This window comes from Protobothrops mucrosquamatus, unplaced genomic scaffold (assembly GCF_001527695.2).
Source record: "Protobothrops mucrosquamatus isolate PMUCROS unplaced genomic scaffold, P.Mucros_1.0 scaffold3820, whole genome shotgun sequence".
Lineage (NCBI taxonomy): Eukaryota > Metazoa > Chordata > Lepidosauria > Squamata > Viperidae > Protobothrops > Protobothrops mucrosquamatus.
Window position 1 is genome coordinate 109,745 of NW_015389772.1, and position 16,226 is coordinate 125,970.

Sequence of the window (16,226 nt, forward strand, 5' to 3'; positions counted from 1 at the left end):
CGCTCCGGTTCGCCTGGCCGTCAGCTGTTTGGCGGGCCACCGCCCATCAGCTGTTTGGCGGCTCCAGTGCCTTCTGTGCATGCGTGGCTTCCCACAGCCTCCTTCTGCGCAGGTGCTGCTTCCTGGGCCTCCTTTTGCGCAGGTGCGGCTTTTCGAGCTGTCGGGAACCTCCCGTCGGATGTTTGGCGTCCCGAACGCCTTGCCGGAGTCCTGACGGTGAGCTGCTTTGGTCTGCCATCTTCCCCCTCGTGAATGTCGAGCCCGGGAGGGCTGGACAGGTAGAGAGACACGTGCATGGGCTTTTGAGACTCTGCTGGAATGCTTAACCCATTGATCCTCTTGTTAAAATGTGCAGCTATTTCTAAACCAGGATTTAGAGATAGCTAAGATATGTAGACTTCAACTCCCAGCATGCTGCCTCGGGAGTTCTGGGAGTTGAAATTCACACTGTTATACTGGATCAGTATTCCCATTTGGGTTGTTTGGAAGGGAAATAAGAAATAAGAAACCATTTTAATTGGTTTCTGGGAAGATCAAAAATCCAAAGTGTGTATGTTCCTGGAAGTAGTACCGGTAGTCGATCTACAACAGTTCATTTAGTGACTGTTCCAAGTTATGACGGCACTGAAAAAAGTGACTTCTGATCATTTTTCACACTTACGACCTTGCAGCATCCCCCTGGTCACATGAACAAAATTCAGACGCTTGGCAACTGACTCGTCTTTATGACGGTTGCAGTGTCCCAGGGTCATGCAATCCCCTTTTGTCAATGGGGAAGGCGGTTTCACTTAAAAACCGTGCTATTAACTAAACAGCTGCAGGGATTCACTTAGCAGCCGAGGCAAAAAAAGGTTGTAAAACGAGGCGAAACTCACTGAACAAATGTCTCACTTAACAACACAAATTTTGGGCTCAGTTGCGATCGCAAGTCGAGGACCACCTGCGTACATCGGGGAATGGAGAGAAGAGAAGACACAGGAATCTTACCAGTCAACCAGCTGGGCTCCAATGATATCGTGAATATGGTAGGGAAGGCCCAGTTTCACAGCACTTGGTGCTTGACGGCTCTGCAAATCGGACAGTAGCACTTCCTTGTATTTGGATTTCTGGATCATACCCAGGACAGCTTTCCTTCCTGGGAAGAAAAGAAAGGTCAGCGAGCAGCTCCGTTCAGGAACATTCCAGTGTTAAGGTTGGAGTTTAGGACTGGACATTCTGCACTGAGCAAGGTAGTGGAGAACAGGGTTGAGGGTTTTTTTGTAGCAGAGTTGATTCCGTTTGCAAAAACTGTCCCCAAAATGAAAGAGCTAGGTCCCACTCGTCATCTTCAGGCTGGGGTCTTCGGCTTCGTGCTTGTGCGAGCAAAGTGTGATCGGAGCTGCCGTCTCTCTATAAATATTGGTGGGGGGGTGTGTGGAGTGCTGGCTTAGTTGCTGTAGGTGGATTGGTTGGCTGTGTGAATTGGTTGGCTGTTATTGGATTGTTCAGCTGTTTCGTAACATCCTGAGTAGTTGAGGTGCTGGCTGTGTGCCCATTAGTCTTTTGTGTTATAACGACCTGGATAATGGGTTGTGTGTGATTACATCCTGAGATCTAGTGTAGCGATATCCAGGATGTTGCAACACAAAACTCAGGATATCACTACACTAGATCTCAGGATGTAATCACACAACCCATTACCCAGGTCATTATAACACAAAAGACTAATGGGCACACAGCCAGCACCTCAACTACTCAGGATATTATGAAACAGCCGAACAATCCACAAACAATAACAGCCAACCAATCCACACAGCCAACCAATCCACCTACAGCAACTAAGCCAGCACTCCACACACACCCCCACCAATATTTATAGAGAGGCGGCAGCTCCGATCACACTTTGCTCGCACAAGCACGAAGCCGAAGACCCCAGCCTGAAGATGACGAGTGGGACCTCATCGAAATGTCACCAAGATACTCTCAATCTTACACGGGAAAAGACCCGAATACGCCAAGACCTGCATACCTGTACCCGTGAAAATCTACGAATATTAAAATATAATTATAATTATATATATAATTATATATATAATTATATATATTCAGATTTCTTTTTGCTGACAAAGAGTTAAAGAATTAAGTGGGAGACTAGAATAGCTATTTCGAGCTCATTATGCTCTCATCAGCTAGCCACACCCTTTATGGGATTCGAACCTAGGCAGCCTACGTGCTAGGCAGTTGTATTAACCACCAGGCCACCGGCTCTGCTCCCCTCTTTGTCAGCCGAGTCAAGGGAGTATATACAGAAAGTTTTTCAGACAGACCGGTCTGATTGATTGCACCTTGGCATTTTTGACTGCTATACTGCAGTTCTACTTTTTTATAATCACTTTTGCCTTGCAGCCACTTAATTCTTTAACTCTTTGTCAGCAAAAAGAAATCTGAATTTGTAATGTATCGCAGTAGCGACTTGAGCCTGCTTAACGGCCCTAGTTGGGGGGCTGCAAGGCAAACGTGATTATAAAAAAGTAGAACTGCAGTATAGCAGTCAAAAATGCCAAGGTGCAATCAATCAGACTGGTCTGTCTGAAAAACTTTCTGTATGTATGTATGTATGTATGTATGTATGTATGTATGTATATAATTGCTTGGGATTGGGGATGCAAATTCAGGATAGCAATAGCACACAGACTTATATACCGCCTCACAGTGCTTTACAGCCCTCTCTAAGCAGTTTACAGCAGGGGTCTTCAAACCTGGCCCTTTGATGACTTGTGGACTTCAACTTCCAGAATTCCTCCGCCAGGCATGCCTGGCGGAGGAATTCTGGGAGTTGAAGTCCACAAGTCATCAAAGGGCCAAGTTTGAAGACCCCTGGTTTACAGAGTCAACATATTGCAACCCCGACAATCTGGGTCCCAAATTAAGAATTCGCTTAATCTAGTAAAATCGTGCAGCTTTCAAGAGACACAGGCTCGGAGTGATAATGTGATTGGTTTATTTGCGTCTTAGCATCACATATATGAGTCTACCCAACACACTACAACTATAGCTTAGCACAATCTGTGAAACGAACGCACCTTTGATGAAGCATTTGATGAAGCGGCCTGCTCCAGGCACGGCCAGCCACCAGCTCCCGGCATCGCGAACAGTCAAGACCCCAGCATTCACCAGCTGCCTGAAGAAAAGGCAGAAACGGAAAAAATAGGAAAGGCCCATTGGGATTTACTCCATTCCATACGGCTGATTTGTGGACTAAAGCTTTCTGCTTTCCCAGACAAGCAAAGTCAAGGGGGGAGGGGGGAGGCCAGGTTCACTTAACAACCGGGTTACTAACTTAACAATGCAGCCATTCACTTAACAACTGTAGCAAGAAAGGTTGTAAAATGGGGCAAAACTCAATGACTTAATAACTATCTTCCTTAGTAATAGAAATTCTGGGCTCAGTTGTGGCCACTAAATCAACTCCCTGTACAGAAGATTACGATCCTTGTTTGAGTTGTCAACGGGCATCCCAAGGTATCTAGTTAGCCACTGTGGGAAACAGGACGCTGAATGAGACAAGATTATGACCTGATCCCGTGAGATTTACGTTCTTCCAGACGGTGCCTGTTGTACCATGCACATGCATTCTCAGAAAGCAGAGAGGCTTATCTGTCTTTAAATCACCAGCAAAACCCACCTAGAGCAGGGCTTTTCAACCAGTGGTACGGGTACCACCTGTGGTACATTGGCACCTGGCAGGTGGTACGCGACCGTCCCAGAAAAGTGGTAGCGGGGGAGGGGAATGAGCTGAACCGGTGGCAGCACTGCACAAGCCTTTAGCGAGAGGTGGCTGGAGCTGCAGGGCTGTCAGGGCTCAGTGGAAGCGCCAGGATCAGCACTTCTTCAGGACTGTCAGGGCTCAGCGGAAGCGCCAGGGTCAGTGCCAGGCTCCAGCTGGAGCTCGGCGCTGATCCTGGTGCTTCTGCTGAGCCCAGAAGAAGTGCCGATCAGCTGGAATGTTGCAGCATCTCCAGGGTCTTGTGATTTACATTCAGATGCTTGGCAACTGATTCATATTTATGATGGTCACAGTGCCCCAGGGTCATGTGAAGTGACCAAAACCTGCTGCAGCCACCCAGCAGACGGGGGGGAATAAAAACCAAACACCCCCCCACCCCACCCCCGCTGCCAATCCTCAACAGAAATGCTCACAACAATGAAAACCTTGGACAGGAGGAAGAGCGCCACCGGGTGGGCAGGCAGATGTCTTGCTCGGCTGTGGCTTGGGGGGGGGCACTTTTTTCAGTGCCATTGTAACTTCAAACAGTCACTAAGCGAACTGTTGTAAGTCGAGGGCTACCTGTAGTTCATCACTTTTTTCCTTTTTTTTTTTTTTTGGTCATCAGGTTTTTGACCCCTTGCTAGGCGACTGGTGGTACTCGGATGTTGCCATATCCTAAAAGTGGTACAGTGGGTGAAAAGGTTGAAAAGCCCTGACCTAGGGCAGTGTTTCGTAACCTTGGGAACTTTTAAGATGTGTGGACTTCAACTCCCAAAACTCCCCACCCAACAAACACACAATGAGAGAGCTTAATTTGGAGAGAAAGCTGGCAAACAGTGAAAGGAGGGGGGAAAAATAATTATGGACCAGCAAGCAAATTGGCAGCCCCGGGGACTCCTTGTCCGCTTACGTGATTTCCGTGTCACTGAAGCCAAAATCTCTCAACATCCTTTTCTTGTCAAAACTGATGTCAGGGCAGGCGGTAAGGACCGAATCTAGAAACTTCTTCACTGTCCTGGCAAACTCCTTCCCCGTTATAAACTCTTGCACCTGAGGCAACAAAAATAAATAAATAAATAAGAGAGTCATCGCCAGCCTGCTGGCCCTTCTGTTCGTTTGCTCCGTCCACACACCTCTCTGGCAGAAGCAAACCTTAGATATGTAGCTGTCCATAAAGGCCACCACAAAAAAATCCGCTTCAAAGCTGTGCTGAAACATTCGGATCCGGCCTTCATTTTTCAGCTGGCTCTATAGAGAGAAAAGAGTTTCATTTCCAGAAGCAGGTACGGGCATGTACATTTTGAGGAAGAGGCAAAATGGAACATAAAACGTGTTTTTAGAAGAACCCCCCTGCATCGGCTAGCATGGCAGGGAGAAATAGCAATGATCTATAGCAGTGGTTCTCAACCTTTTTAATGCCGCGACCCCCAACCGATCGTAAGTCGAGGACTAAACCGGTCGTAAGTCGAGGACTAAACCGGTCGTAAGTCGAGGACTACCCAACCGGTCGTAAGTCGAGGACTTTCCCTGCCCGGGAGCGCTGCGCATGTGTGGTTCCGCCCCCTGCGCCGGCCGAGGCGTAGCTGGCAAGCGGCAGAGACGGACCAGGCCGACCACCAGCTGGCCCAGCCCAAGGGAGGTAAGGCACCCGCCGGAAAAGGGGAAAAAAAATGGCGGACAGCCTTGCTTGGCGACCCCGGTGAAATGGTCGATCGACCCCAAATGGGGTCGCGACCCATAGGCTGAGAACCGCTGATCTATAGTCATCAGAAACTAAATCAAACTAAACCTGTCTTCTAGGTGAGTTCATACAACAAACATGCTGAAGTTCTTCCTTTTTTTTAAAAGATTCCCAATACACTGAACAAAATGGCCTGGCTTGCATGACAGAGTTAGATATAAATATAAAAAAAGGAAAGTTAAAATTAAGTAAACCTAGAATATGCTGCAGTTGTGGTTCCTGGTTTTTTTTTAACTGAACTGGTTTAGTGTAAAATCCACTATTGTGATAAAAAATAGTTTGGGTATCTTTCCTTTTTCTGGAAGAAAGAGGCCCCTTCTTGAAGACAAGTATCTTCAAAGCTTTTATTTCACTGGGATACTGAAAGTGAGTGAGGGAAAGGGCAATCGTCAATTAAAGTTAGTTTTCCTTCACTATATTAGAAAGCTAAGAACTGTTTATCTGGGAGTCCCACTTCTCTCCCTTCTAGGCTGAATTGGCAGGTGGAGGAGGAAGTGGACCTGAATCTAATGAAGGGCAGCATCAGAATACTTGTCTTGTGGGGTGATACATGCAGCAAAGAAGTAGGGTGTCCCCCCCCCCCTCCACACCACATCACCAAGCCTGCTTGCTGAGTTGTCCTGGGGTTGAGAGGCATCTGAGTCATAGCCCCATCTTCTTTTCCAGATATCTAACCCTCAGAAACTTGTAATGATTTCTGGAATTTTTTTGTGGGGAAAAAAAGTCTCTGCTATTTGGGACAGTCTGGATACCAATAATAATAGTAATGAAGTTGGAAGGGAAATTGGAGGTCATCTAGTCCAACCCCTTGCTCAGGCAGGAAACCTTATACCATTTCGGACAAATGGCTGTCCAGTCTCTTCTTAAAAACTTCCAGTGTTGGAGCATTCACCGCTTCTGGAGGCAGGTTGTTCCACTGGTTAATTGTTCTAACTGTCAGGAAGTTTCTCCATAGTTCTAGGTTGCTTCTCTCCTTAATTAGTTTCCATCCGTTGCTTCTTGTCCTGCCTTCAGGGGCTTTGGAGAATAGCTTGACTCCCTCTTCTTTGTGGCAGCCCCTAAGATGTTGGAACACGGCTATCATGTCCCCCCTCGTCCTTCTCTTCGTTAAACTAGACATTCCCAATTCCAGCAACCGTTCCTTGTATGTTTTAGCCTCCAGTCCCTTAATCATCTTTGTTGCTCTTCTCTGTACTCTTTCTAGAGTCTCAGCATCTTTTTTTACATCGTGGTGACCAAATTTTGAACTTGAGTTAACTATGGAGGTGTTTAGAAACTTTTCTTGATCAGAGTGGATTAGATTCAATCCATGATACCCAAGGACCTGAACTGGTTGCTTGTCCACTGAATGCAAGTCCAACTTGGTTTGGGGTTTCTGGTGAGGAGACAAATAGAGATGCCTTAGCTAACACCTTGGGAGAAGATGCTAAGGAGGATGCTTCCTTGTTTATAAAGGTAAAGATCTAATCATTTCCAATTCTAGGGTTAGTTTCTTAGTGGAGGGAACCAGATTGTCTGAAGACACTTCCATGGGCATGTGGCCAGCATGGCTACACGCCAAAGGAACACAGTTATCTTCCCACTGAAGTGGTACCTATTTATCTACTCACATTTGCATACTTTCAAACTCGATCCGTCCTTCTTCGACTCCGTTCATTACCCTCGAGTGGGGCAGTACGTCACGAGCCCAGAATTTGGGTCCGACAATCGAAAGGTCGAACTATTCGGGTCCCAGAAATTGGTGACTCGGTGACGGGGGAGAAAGGAACAAATATATTCCCTTAATAATCTGGAGAAGAATTCTTCGGACAGAATCTAAGGGGGTGGGCCCCAAGGTGCAGTTACAATCCAATCTCTAATCTATCACGGTTGTGTAAGGTGGTAAGAGACAACAGGCAGTCTTGAAGGAAGCAGATCATCTGGATACAATTAATAATAATAATAATAATGATAAAGTTGGAAGGGACCTTGGAGGTCATCTAGTCCAACCCCCTGCTCAGGCAGGAAACCCTATACCATTTCGGACAAATGGCTATCCAGTCACTTTTTAAAAACTTCCAGTGTTGGTGCATTCACCACTTCTGGAATCAGGTTGTTCCACTGGTTAATTGTTCTCACTGTCAGGAAGTTTCTCCTTAGTTCTAGGTTGCTTCTCTCCTTGATTGGTTTCCACCCGTTGCTTCTTGTCCTGCCTTCAGGCGCTTTGGAAAATAGCTTGACTCCCTCTTCTTTGTGGCAGCCCCTAAGATATTGGAACACTGCTATCATGTCCCCCCTCGTCCTTCTCTTCGTTAAACTAGACATACCCAAGTCCAGCAACCGTTCCTTATATGTTTTAGCCTCCAGTCCCCTAATCATCTTTGTTGCTCTTCTCTGTACTCTTTCTGGAGTCTCAACATCTTTTTTACATCGTGGTGACCAAAACAGGATGCAGTATTCCAAGTGTGGCCTTACCAAGGTGTGATAAAGTGGTATTCACACTTCATGTGATCTTAATTCTATCCCTCTGTTAATGCAGCCTAGCACTTTTGCTTTTTTTGGCAGCTGCAGCACACTGCCTGCTCACATTTAAGTGATTGTCCACTAGGATTCGGAGATCCCTCTCACAGTTACTAGTAACAGTTATGTAGTAACACGGTAGTTAAGTGAAATCTGGCTTCCCCATTGACTTTGCTTATTAAAAGAGCGCAAACCTTTTGATCCCGGGACACTCCAACGGCCCTAAATATGAACCATTTGCCAAACATTGAATTTTGATCATTTGATCATTGGGAGGGGGGGGGGAATGCAACAGTGGCAAGTGCGAAAAATGGTAAGTCACTTTTTTCAGTGCCGTTGCAACTTTGAATGGTCATTAAATGAATGGATGTACGTCGAGGACTGCCTATTAGGGAGGAGCCGTCTTCACCCTCTTTCTCTCACATAAACGATCTGAACTGTGTTGTCTCTTGTTTCTCTGGAATGCATTCCCTCCCTCTTGGGATTCCAGACTACATTCCATCACATATTTCCCCTTATTGAGGTAACTTCTAGAACAGGGATAGGCAACCTTGGCTCTTTTATGACTTGTGGACTTCAACTCCCAGAATTCCTGAGCCAGCCATGCTGAGGGGAAAGGGAGAGGTTTCCAAGCTGAGCCATGCTGGCTCAGGAATTCTGGGAGTTGAAGTCCACGAGTCATAAAAGAGCCAAGGTTGCCTACCCCTGTCGTAGAAGCAGGACCATTGAATAACTTTTTAACTGTTTCTATGACTATGGAGGGTTGAAACTGCTGTCTGCTCTTTGGAAAAAAGCAGCTCCAGCTAGGCCGAAGTGCTTCCCACCCCCACTTCCCTCATGGATTCATAAATTCGGTCGCAACTTTACTCACAAGCATCCAAACCGGTGTTGCAGCTGCCTGTGCTAATTGAGCCACACCTTGGTATTTTGAAGAATATGCTGACATCCAGAGGCAGTTTCGCCCCACCCAGACTTTTAGCTTAGAAAAGCAAATGCTAAGATAGAGTGGGAAGCGGTGTGGAGGAGGAAAAGTGATAAGCAAATGGCATATAAATGAAGAAGCTGAAGTCATGTCTGGAGAGCGTCAGCTATCAGTCTCCTACAGGACAACAAGCTGCAGTAAAGAGCTGTGGTGGCCTAGTGGTTAGGACATAGTATTGCAGGCTGACTGTGCTCACTACCAATAGTTCGACCCTGACCGGCTTAAGATTGACTCAGCCTTCCATCCTTCTGAAGTCGGTAAAATGAGGACCCAGATTGTTGGGATCAATATGCTAACTCTGTAAACTGTTTAGAGAGTGTTGTAAACCACTGTGAAGTGTGTGTAAGTCTAAGTGCTATTGCTATTACTACAGGGCGCAACATACCTTGGCGGGGGTCCTGCCTGGAGCTTGGAGCTTTGCTGGGAGCTCAGCAGCAACTAGAACAGTGGTTCTCAACCTTTTTAATGCCGCGACCCCAACCGGTCGTAAGTCGAGGACTAAACCGGTCGTAAATCGAGGACTAAACCGGTCGTAAGTCGAGGACTAAACCGGTCGTAAGTCGAGGACTACCCAACCGGTCGTAAGTCAAGGACTTTCCCTGCCCGGGAGCGCCGCACATGTGTGGTTCCGCCCCCTGTGCCGGCCGAGGCGTAGCTGGCAAGCGGCAGAGACGGAGCAGGCCGACCACCAGCTGGCCCAGCCCAAGGGAGGTAAGGCACCCGCCGGAAAAGGGGAAAAAAATGGCGGACAGCCTTGTTTGGTGACCCCCATGAAATGGTCGATCGACCCCAAATGGGGTCCCGACCCACAGGTTGAGAACCACTGAACTAGAACAACCACACAGAAACTGCATCTCATCCCAAATAGAGTAAGATCTCTAGAAGGTTGTATGTCACTTTAAGACTAATGGCAATATTTCTTTGCAAAACCTAGAAGCGGGGAGAACAATAGCCTGACATTGGGAAATGTGTGTGGATTGCAATAAAGCATTGCAGAGCACATCGTGAGAAAGGCAGGGCTAGATGAATCAAAAGTTGGAATTAAGATTGCCGGGAGAAATATCAACAACCTAAGATATGCAGATGATATCACTCTTAATGGCAGAAAGTGAAGAGGAACTAAAGAACCTCTTGATGCGGGTGAAGAAGGAGAGTGCAAAAGTTGGCTTGAAACTCAACATTAAGAAAACCAAGATCAGGGCATCCAGCTCTCACAATTCCTGGCAAATAGATGGGGAAGAAATGGAGGTAGTGACAGATTTTATCTTCCTGGGCTCCAAGATCACCGCAGATGGGGACTGCAGCCAAGAAATTAGGAGATGCTTGCTCATGGGGACGAAAGCTATGCAAATCTAGACAGCATACTAAAAAGCTGAGACATCACCCTGCCAACAAAAGTGCGTATAGTCAAGGCCATGGTTTTCCCAGTTGCAACGTATGGCTGTGAAAGTTGGACCATAAGAAAGGCTGAGCGTCAAAGAATTGAGGCCTTTGAACTATGGTGCTGGAGAAGACTCCTGCGAGTCCCCTGGACTGCAAGGTGATCAAACCGGTCAGTCCTAGAGAAGATCAACCCTGACTGCTCTTTAGAAGGCCAGATCCTGAAGTTGAAACTCAAGTACTTTGGCCACCTAATGAGAAGGAAGGACTCACTGGAGAAGAGCCTAATGCTGGGAAAGATTGAGGGCAATAGAAGAAGGGGACGACAGAGAATGAGGTGGCTGGATGGAGTCACTGAAGCAGTAGGCGTGAACTTAAATGGACTCCAGAAGATGGTAGAGGACAGGAAGGCCTGGAGGAACGTTGTCCATGGGGTCGCAATGGGTCGGACACGACTTCGCAACTAACAACAACAACAAGATTTGCTAGCCTGCGATGTGTCCAGTCCTTGGAAAGCAAAGATCCTTCACAATGTCCTGATTTTAAATTCATTTTTGTTGTCAGCTTCTGAGAGATTTGGGTATCTAGCAGAATATCAAGTCAAATAAATGCAGGTAGTCTCGACTTACAACCACAACTGGCACTAGGATTTCTATTGCTAAGCAAAGTGGTCGCTAAGTGAGTCATGCACGAATTTATGACTTTTTTTGCCAGGATGAAGAGAATCAGTACAGTTCTTAAGTGAATCACACGGTCATTAAGTGAATCTATCTTCCTCCATTGACTTTGGTTGTTGTTAAGCCAGCTGGGAAGATCTCAAATAGTGATCTTGTGATCACTGGAACCCTGTCATACACACATGTCAGCTGCCAGGTGCCCACATTTTTATTTTGTGACCATGGGGATGCTGCAGTATTCCGAAGTGTAGGGACTGGTTGTAAGTCACTTCTTTCAATGTCATAGTTAAATTAATAGTCATAAGTTGAGGATGGCCTCCACTCCTTGACAATGGACACCGATTAAAGGTGTCAGAGTGGAAGCACCTCGGGGGGAGGTCAAAAACGTCAAGGCAGAAGTTGAAGCAATGCAATCAAAATCTCATCTCTTTTGTACGTGCGTGTGATAGCTACACCCAGTGGCTGGGGCTTCATTTGGGCTGCTGTGACCACCGTCTTGGCTGTGTTTACATCGCAGCTGATGTTGCTGTATCCCAGCCAGGGAGAAGTAGTACTTACCAGATACCTGTCCACAACTGTACGATCTTTGACAAGACTGTAGATCTGATGCTTCAGAATTAGAGGCGGCAGGGAATCTTCAAATGCCTTCCGAGGGAAGAGGGATACCAAATTCTGAAGAGCCGCTTCGACTGCCTCAGGGCCCTCTAAGAAAAGGAACCGCAGATAAGAACGGAGAAGTCCCACTGCTCAGCCCAGTGGTGGCGAACCCACGGCACGTCTGCCAGAGGCGGCATGCAGAGCCCTCTCTGTGGGCACGCGTGTCGTCGCCCCAGCCCTGCCTCCCCCCGCGGCCCCCTCACCGGCAGCCTCCCTGGAGAGTCGCCCTGGGCGCAGCCCACGCAGCGCAGCGCAGCCAAAGACATGGCAGCCGGGACAAGATTCTGCCCTCGCGCCCCGTCGCGCACAGATGATGCTGCGGGGCACAGGTGGAGGGAGTGGCTGTCATGGCGCTGCAGGGCCGCTTGAGTGATCTGCTGCGGTGGGCCACGGAAGCGGTAGGTGGCCCTGCGGGCAGGCAGGGAGCAGGTGGTGGAGCGGGGGTGGGCGGGGGGGGTTGGGTACTCGGTGTCTAAAAGGTTCGCTATCACTGGCTTAGCCCAAAGATGCTTTTTCACGAGGCAACTGGACTTTCTTGTTTTTCTTTGAAGACATTTTGCTTCTCATCCAAGAAGCTTCTTCAGCTCTGACTGGGTGGTGGGGAAGGGAAAGATTTATACTCCTGCAGACAGGCTGTTCTTTTGCATTCTTTTAGCGAGTCATTAAAGCTACCTGGAGGCTTATCTGTGTCTCCAGGATCACCTGAGTAGTGCAAATGGGTGTGGAGCCTTCCTGGAACTGTTGAAATCCCGTCAGAGCTGAAGAAGCTTCTTGGATGAGAAGCGAAACGACTTTCAAAGAAAAACAAGAAAGTCCAGTTGCTTCGTGAAAAAAAGCATCTTTGGGATAACTATGACCTGGATGACTGAGAATCCCTATAGACATCCCACTGCTTAGCATTTCCATAAAGACTCCCTCTGACTCCATTTAGAAACTCCATCCTTTTTCATTAACCTGCCCCATCGGGTATTTTGTGCAAAGCATTTCACTCTTTCTCACCCTGTCCTGAAGACTCGGATCCGAGAGCCGGCCGTCGCTTCTTGGCCTTGAAAGTATCAGAGAGGAGCTGGTGCTTCCGCTTCATAGGGCTGGAGAGAAAGGACGAAGAATGCTTAAGGTCGAGTACGTATATAACCGCTCTATTGACTTTTGCTCATTTAGCTGTACAGGTAGTCCTAGATCGGGTAGGCAACTTTGGTTCTTTTATGACTCGTGGACTTCAACTCCCAGAATTCCTGAGCCAGCATGGCTCAGCTTGGAAACCTCTCCCTTTCCCCTCAGCATGGCTGGCTCAGGAATTCTGGGAGTTGAAGTCCACGAGTCATAAAAGAGCCAAGGTTGCCTACCCCTGTCCTAGACTTACAACAGTTTGTTTAGTGACTGTCCAAAGTTACAACGGCACTGAAAAAAGGGACTCGTGACCATTTTCATATTTATGACTGTTGCAGCATCCCCATGGTCACGGGTTCAAAATCCAGATGCTTGGCAACTGTCTCATACGTATGAAGGTTGCAGTGCCCGGGATCACGTGATCACTTTTTGCAACCTTCTGACAAGCAAAATCAATGGGGAAGCCAGATTCACTTAACAACCAAGTTATTACCTTAACTGCAGTGATTCACTTAACAACTGTGGCAAGGTCATAAAATGGGGCAAAGCTCACTTTACCACTGTCTCACTTAGCAGCAGAAATTTTGAGCTCAATAGTGGTCGTAACTCGAGGACTACCTCTAATGTTCCCCAAATATTTTCTTTCTTATTCCCCATTCATTCTATATCAGTGTTTCTCAACCTTGACAATTTTAAGGCATGTGGACTTCAACTCCCAGAATTCCACAGCCAGCATTGCTGGGAGTTGAAGTCCACATGCATTAAAATTGTCAAGGTTGAGAAACACTGTTCTATATCATCTCCCCTTTTCAAATTTTTCCTTTTGTTTAACTTGTTGCTTTTCTTCCATGAAAACAGCTTCTGTGTGTGGTTTCTCACTTACTGTATTCCCTCTGATAATACCATCAAAATGGTTCCTTGATTCTCATTCCAGCAACCACTCTGCCATATTTTTTGTATTTAAAATAATCTCTGGTAAATCTTTGGTGTTACAAAGCCTCATGATTTCCCCATTTGTTTGGCATATTTTTAAAACTGCTGGATTTTATATAATGTCAGATCGCCATGCAGCAATTAAGCAAAGTACTTCTTCCCTTAACTTCACTATCACATCAGGAACAATGTAAGTTCCTTCATTTCCATTTATCTATTGCAACACATGCAGATATAAGAAAGCTAATACACTGAATTATACTACCGCCCATTTTTTTCACATTTATTTGACAGCACTGTATAATACACTTTATTTTTGCTTCATCTTTTTGCTTTATATTAAACTGTATATTGCCTCCCCCCATTCCATTTTTTGTAAAGCAAAGCCTCAAGAGCAAGAAATGTAGCAGAATGCAAGTAATGTATGGATCAGTCCACATACAAAAGATTTGAGTTTAATAAGATGTACATTTTAATCTGGGTAGGAAATCCTTATAAAATCCAATAAAGGGAACAAAGTTTTTTTTAAATTAGCTATATACTTTTTTATAGCTATATTAAAGCTATATATGCTTTAATAAGGGATCATCAGCTTTTTTCTGCATAGGGCCCCGAACCATGGAGACATGTTTCTATGTGCTGCAAATTCTTAGGCTGCAGTCATGAGCCAAATGGATACAATATTTCTTTGGGATCAAATATTTTGGGTGGCAGGCCAAATGTCATCTGCAGGTTGCTAACCCCTGCTTTAAAGTATCACAGCCGCACTTCTACTAATTCAGCAGCCTGTTTACATATAAAGCAAAGCAAACTCTAAACTTAGAACAAAAGCGATATTCTGATGAAGGGAATGGAATTTTCCTCCACACCTTCCTTTTTAAATGTATAGAAACAAGCAAATGTATACAGGTAGTCCTCGACTTACGACCACAATTGAGTCCAAAATTTCTGTTGCTAAGTGAAACATTTTAAAGTGAATTTTGCCCCATTTTATGACCTTTCTAGCCACAGTTATTAAGTGAAACAGTGCAGTTATTAAGTTAGTAACATGGTTGTTAAATGAATCTGGCTCCCCCATTGATTTTGCTTGTCAAAAGGTCGCCAAAGGTGATCACATGACCTCAGGACACTGCAACCGTCATACATATGAACTAGATGCCAGACATCTGAATTTTGATCATGTGACCGTGGGGATGCTGCAATGGTTGTAAATGTGAAAAACAGTCATAAGCCACTTTTTCAGTGCCGTTGTAACTTTGGTCACTAAATAAACTGCGGTTAAGTCAACAACTACCTGTAGAAGGAAATCAGGGAAGGGAAGATTTGCCCTTCTCTCCTCTAAGATGTTACCCCACCTCTTTTGAAACAATGCAGCAAAACATCACACCATGACTTATTCAAACTGATGATACCAACTCCTCACGAGTGTCAATACATTTTACTTCTTCCGTCTAAAAGAGAGTTAAAGGAGGTTATAGATATGTTATTTTAATAGTTGATTAATGTTAGTTAGAGTATGATTATGTTATTGTTAACCCTGGGATTGGCTCTGGGAAGTGAGGGGGGAGGGAGGGGGGAGTGGAAGGGTGGGCTTGGGGAAGGGGGGGATTTATATTGTAAAATTTTATAAAATTTTCAATTAAAAAAAAATACATTTTACTTCTTTCAGACTCTTCCCCAGCTCCTTCATTTGACTCAGCCCCAAAACGTTTCTCCAGCAAAAGCTTTTACGGGCAAGACAACCAGGAATCCTCTCTCTTTTTCTTCCTGGCTGCTACCTGCATTTATCCACCTTTCACCTCCGAGCTCCTTTCCGTCCTCTATTGACCCATTTTTCTTCCCTGAATAATAACTTTCAGATACCCAGAGACTTCCCCCCCCCACTTCCCCCCCCCGCCATTGATTTCACTTCGAATTGAGACTTCATTCCTACCCCTCTCAGTCCTCACTCGCGTCGTCTCGCTTGCTGGTCGTCGGCAAAGGATGACGTCACGTCGTTGGAAGATTTCCCTCTGGGGGCCGCCCTTCGTCTTTAGAGTAGGCGGGAGAAAGATAGCTTGACTGGCAGTAGGGAAGGCCAATGGCTTCCTCGTCCGGCTAAGTGGCCCTCTTTAATGGAAGAGAGGTGGCCTTGCCCGTTATCTAGAGTCCAGTGTTTCTTGAACGTTTGATTCTCAGAGCCCGAATTTATAATTTTTAAAAATGATGGAGGACCCCCCCAAAGACTTTATGATTATATGGGTTATGTTTATTGATATTTGCCGTATTAAAACCTGTATTTATTGAATCATGCAAAATAAAAGTTATTAAACCTATTTGATATTAATATACATATTTTTCATGAAAACTCCCCTATGATTTTCAACAAATAGAAATAACGGGTGACACTGCTTTAAATTTTTGCAAATGTCTTCAATATCTAGCACAGGGGTAGTCAACCTTGGCTCTTTTATGACTCGTGGACTTCAATTCCCAGAATTCCTGAGCCAGCTTAGCTGG

General features: G+C 45.9%; 1 protein-coding gene across 1 annotated transcript in view; it reads right to left on the reverse strand.

The window, feature by feature from the left end:
• The window catches only part of STK19 (serine/threonine kinase 19), an 18,375-nt gene extending 2,688 nt beyond the window's left edge, over positions 1-15,687 (reverse strand). The window contains exons 1-7 of the mRNA XM_015827622.1: positions 15,661-15,687; positions 12,684-12,772; positions 11,586-11,731; positions 4,901-4,996; positions 4,659-4,798; positions 3,063-3,160; positions 988-1,135 (exon numbers count right to left, since the gene is read on the reverse strand). Coding sequence (XP_015683108.1) covers positions 988-1,135; positions 3,063-3,160; positions 4,659-4,798; positions 4,901-4,996; positions 11,586-11,731; positions 12,684-12,768 — 713 coding nt within the window. The 5' untranslated portion in view covers positions 12,769-12,772; positions 15,661-15,687. The remainder of the gene's footprint in view (positions 1-987; positions 1,136-3,062; positions 3,161-4,658; positions 4,799-4,900; positions 4,997-11,585; positions 11,732-12,683; positions 12,773-15,660) is intronic.
• Positions 15,688-16,226: the final 539 nt, after the last annotated feature.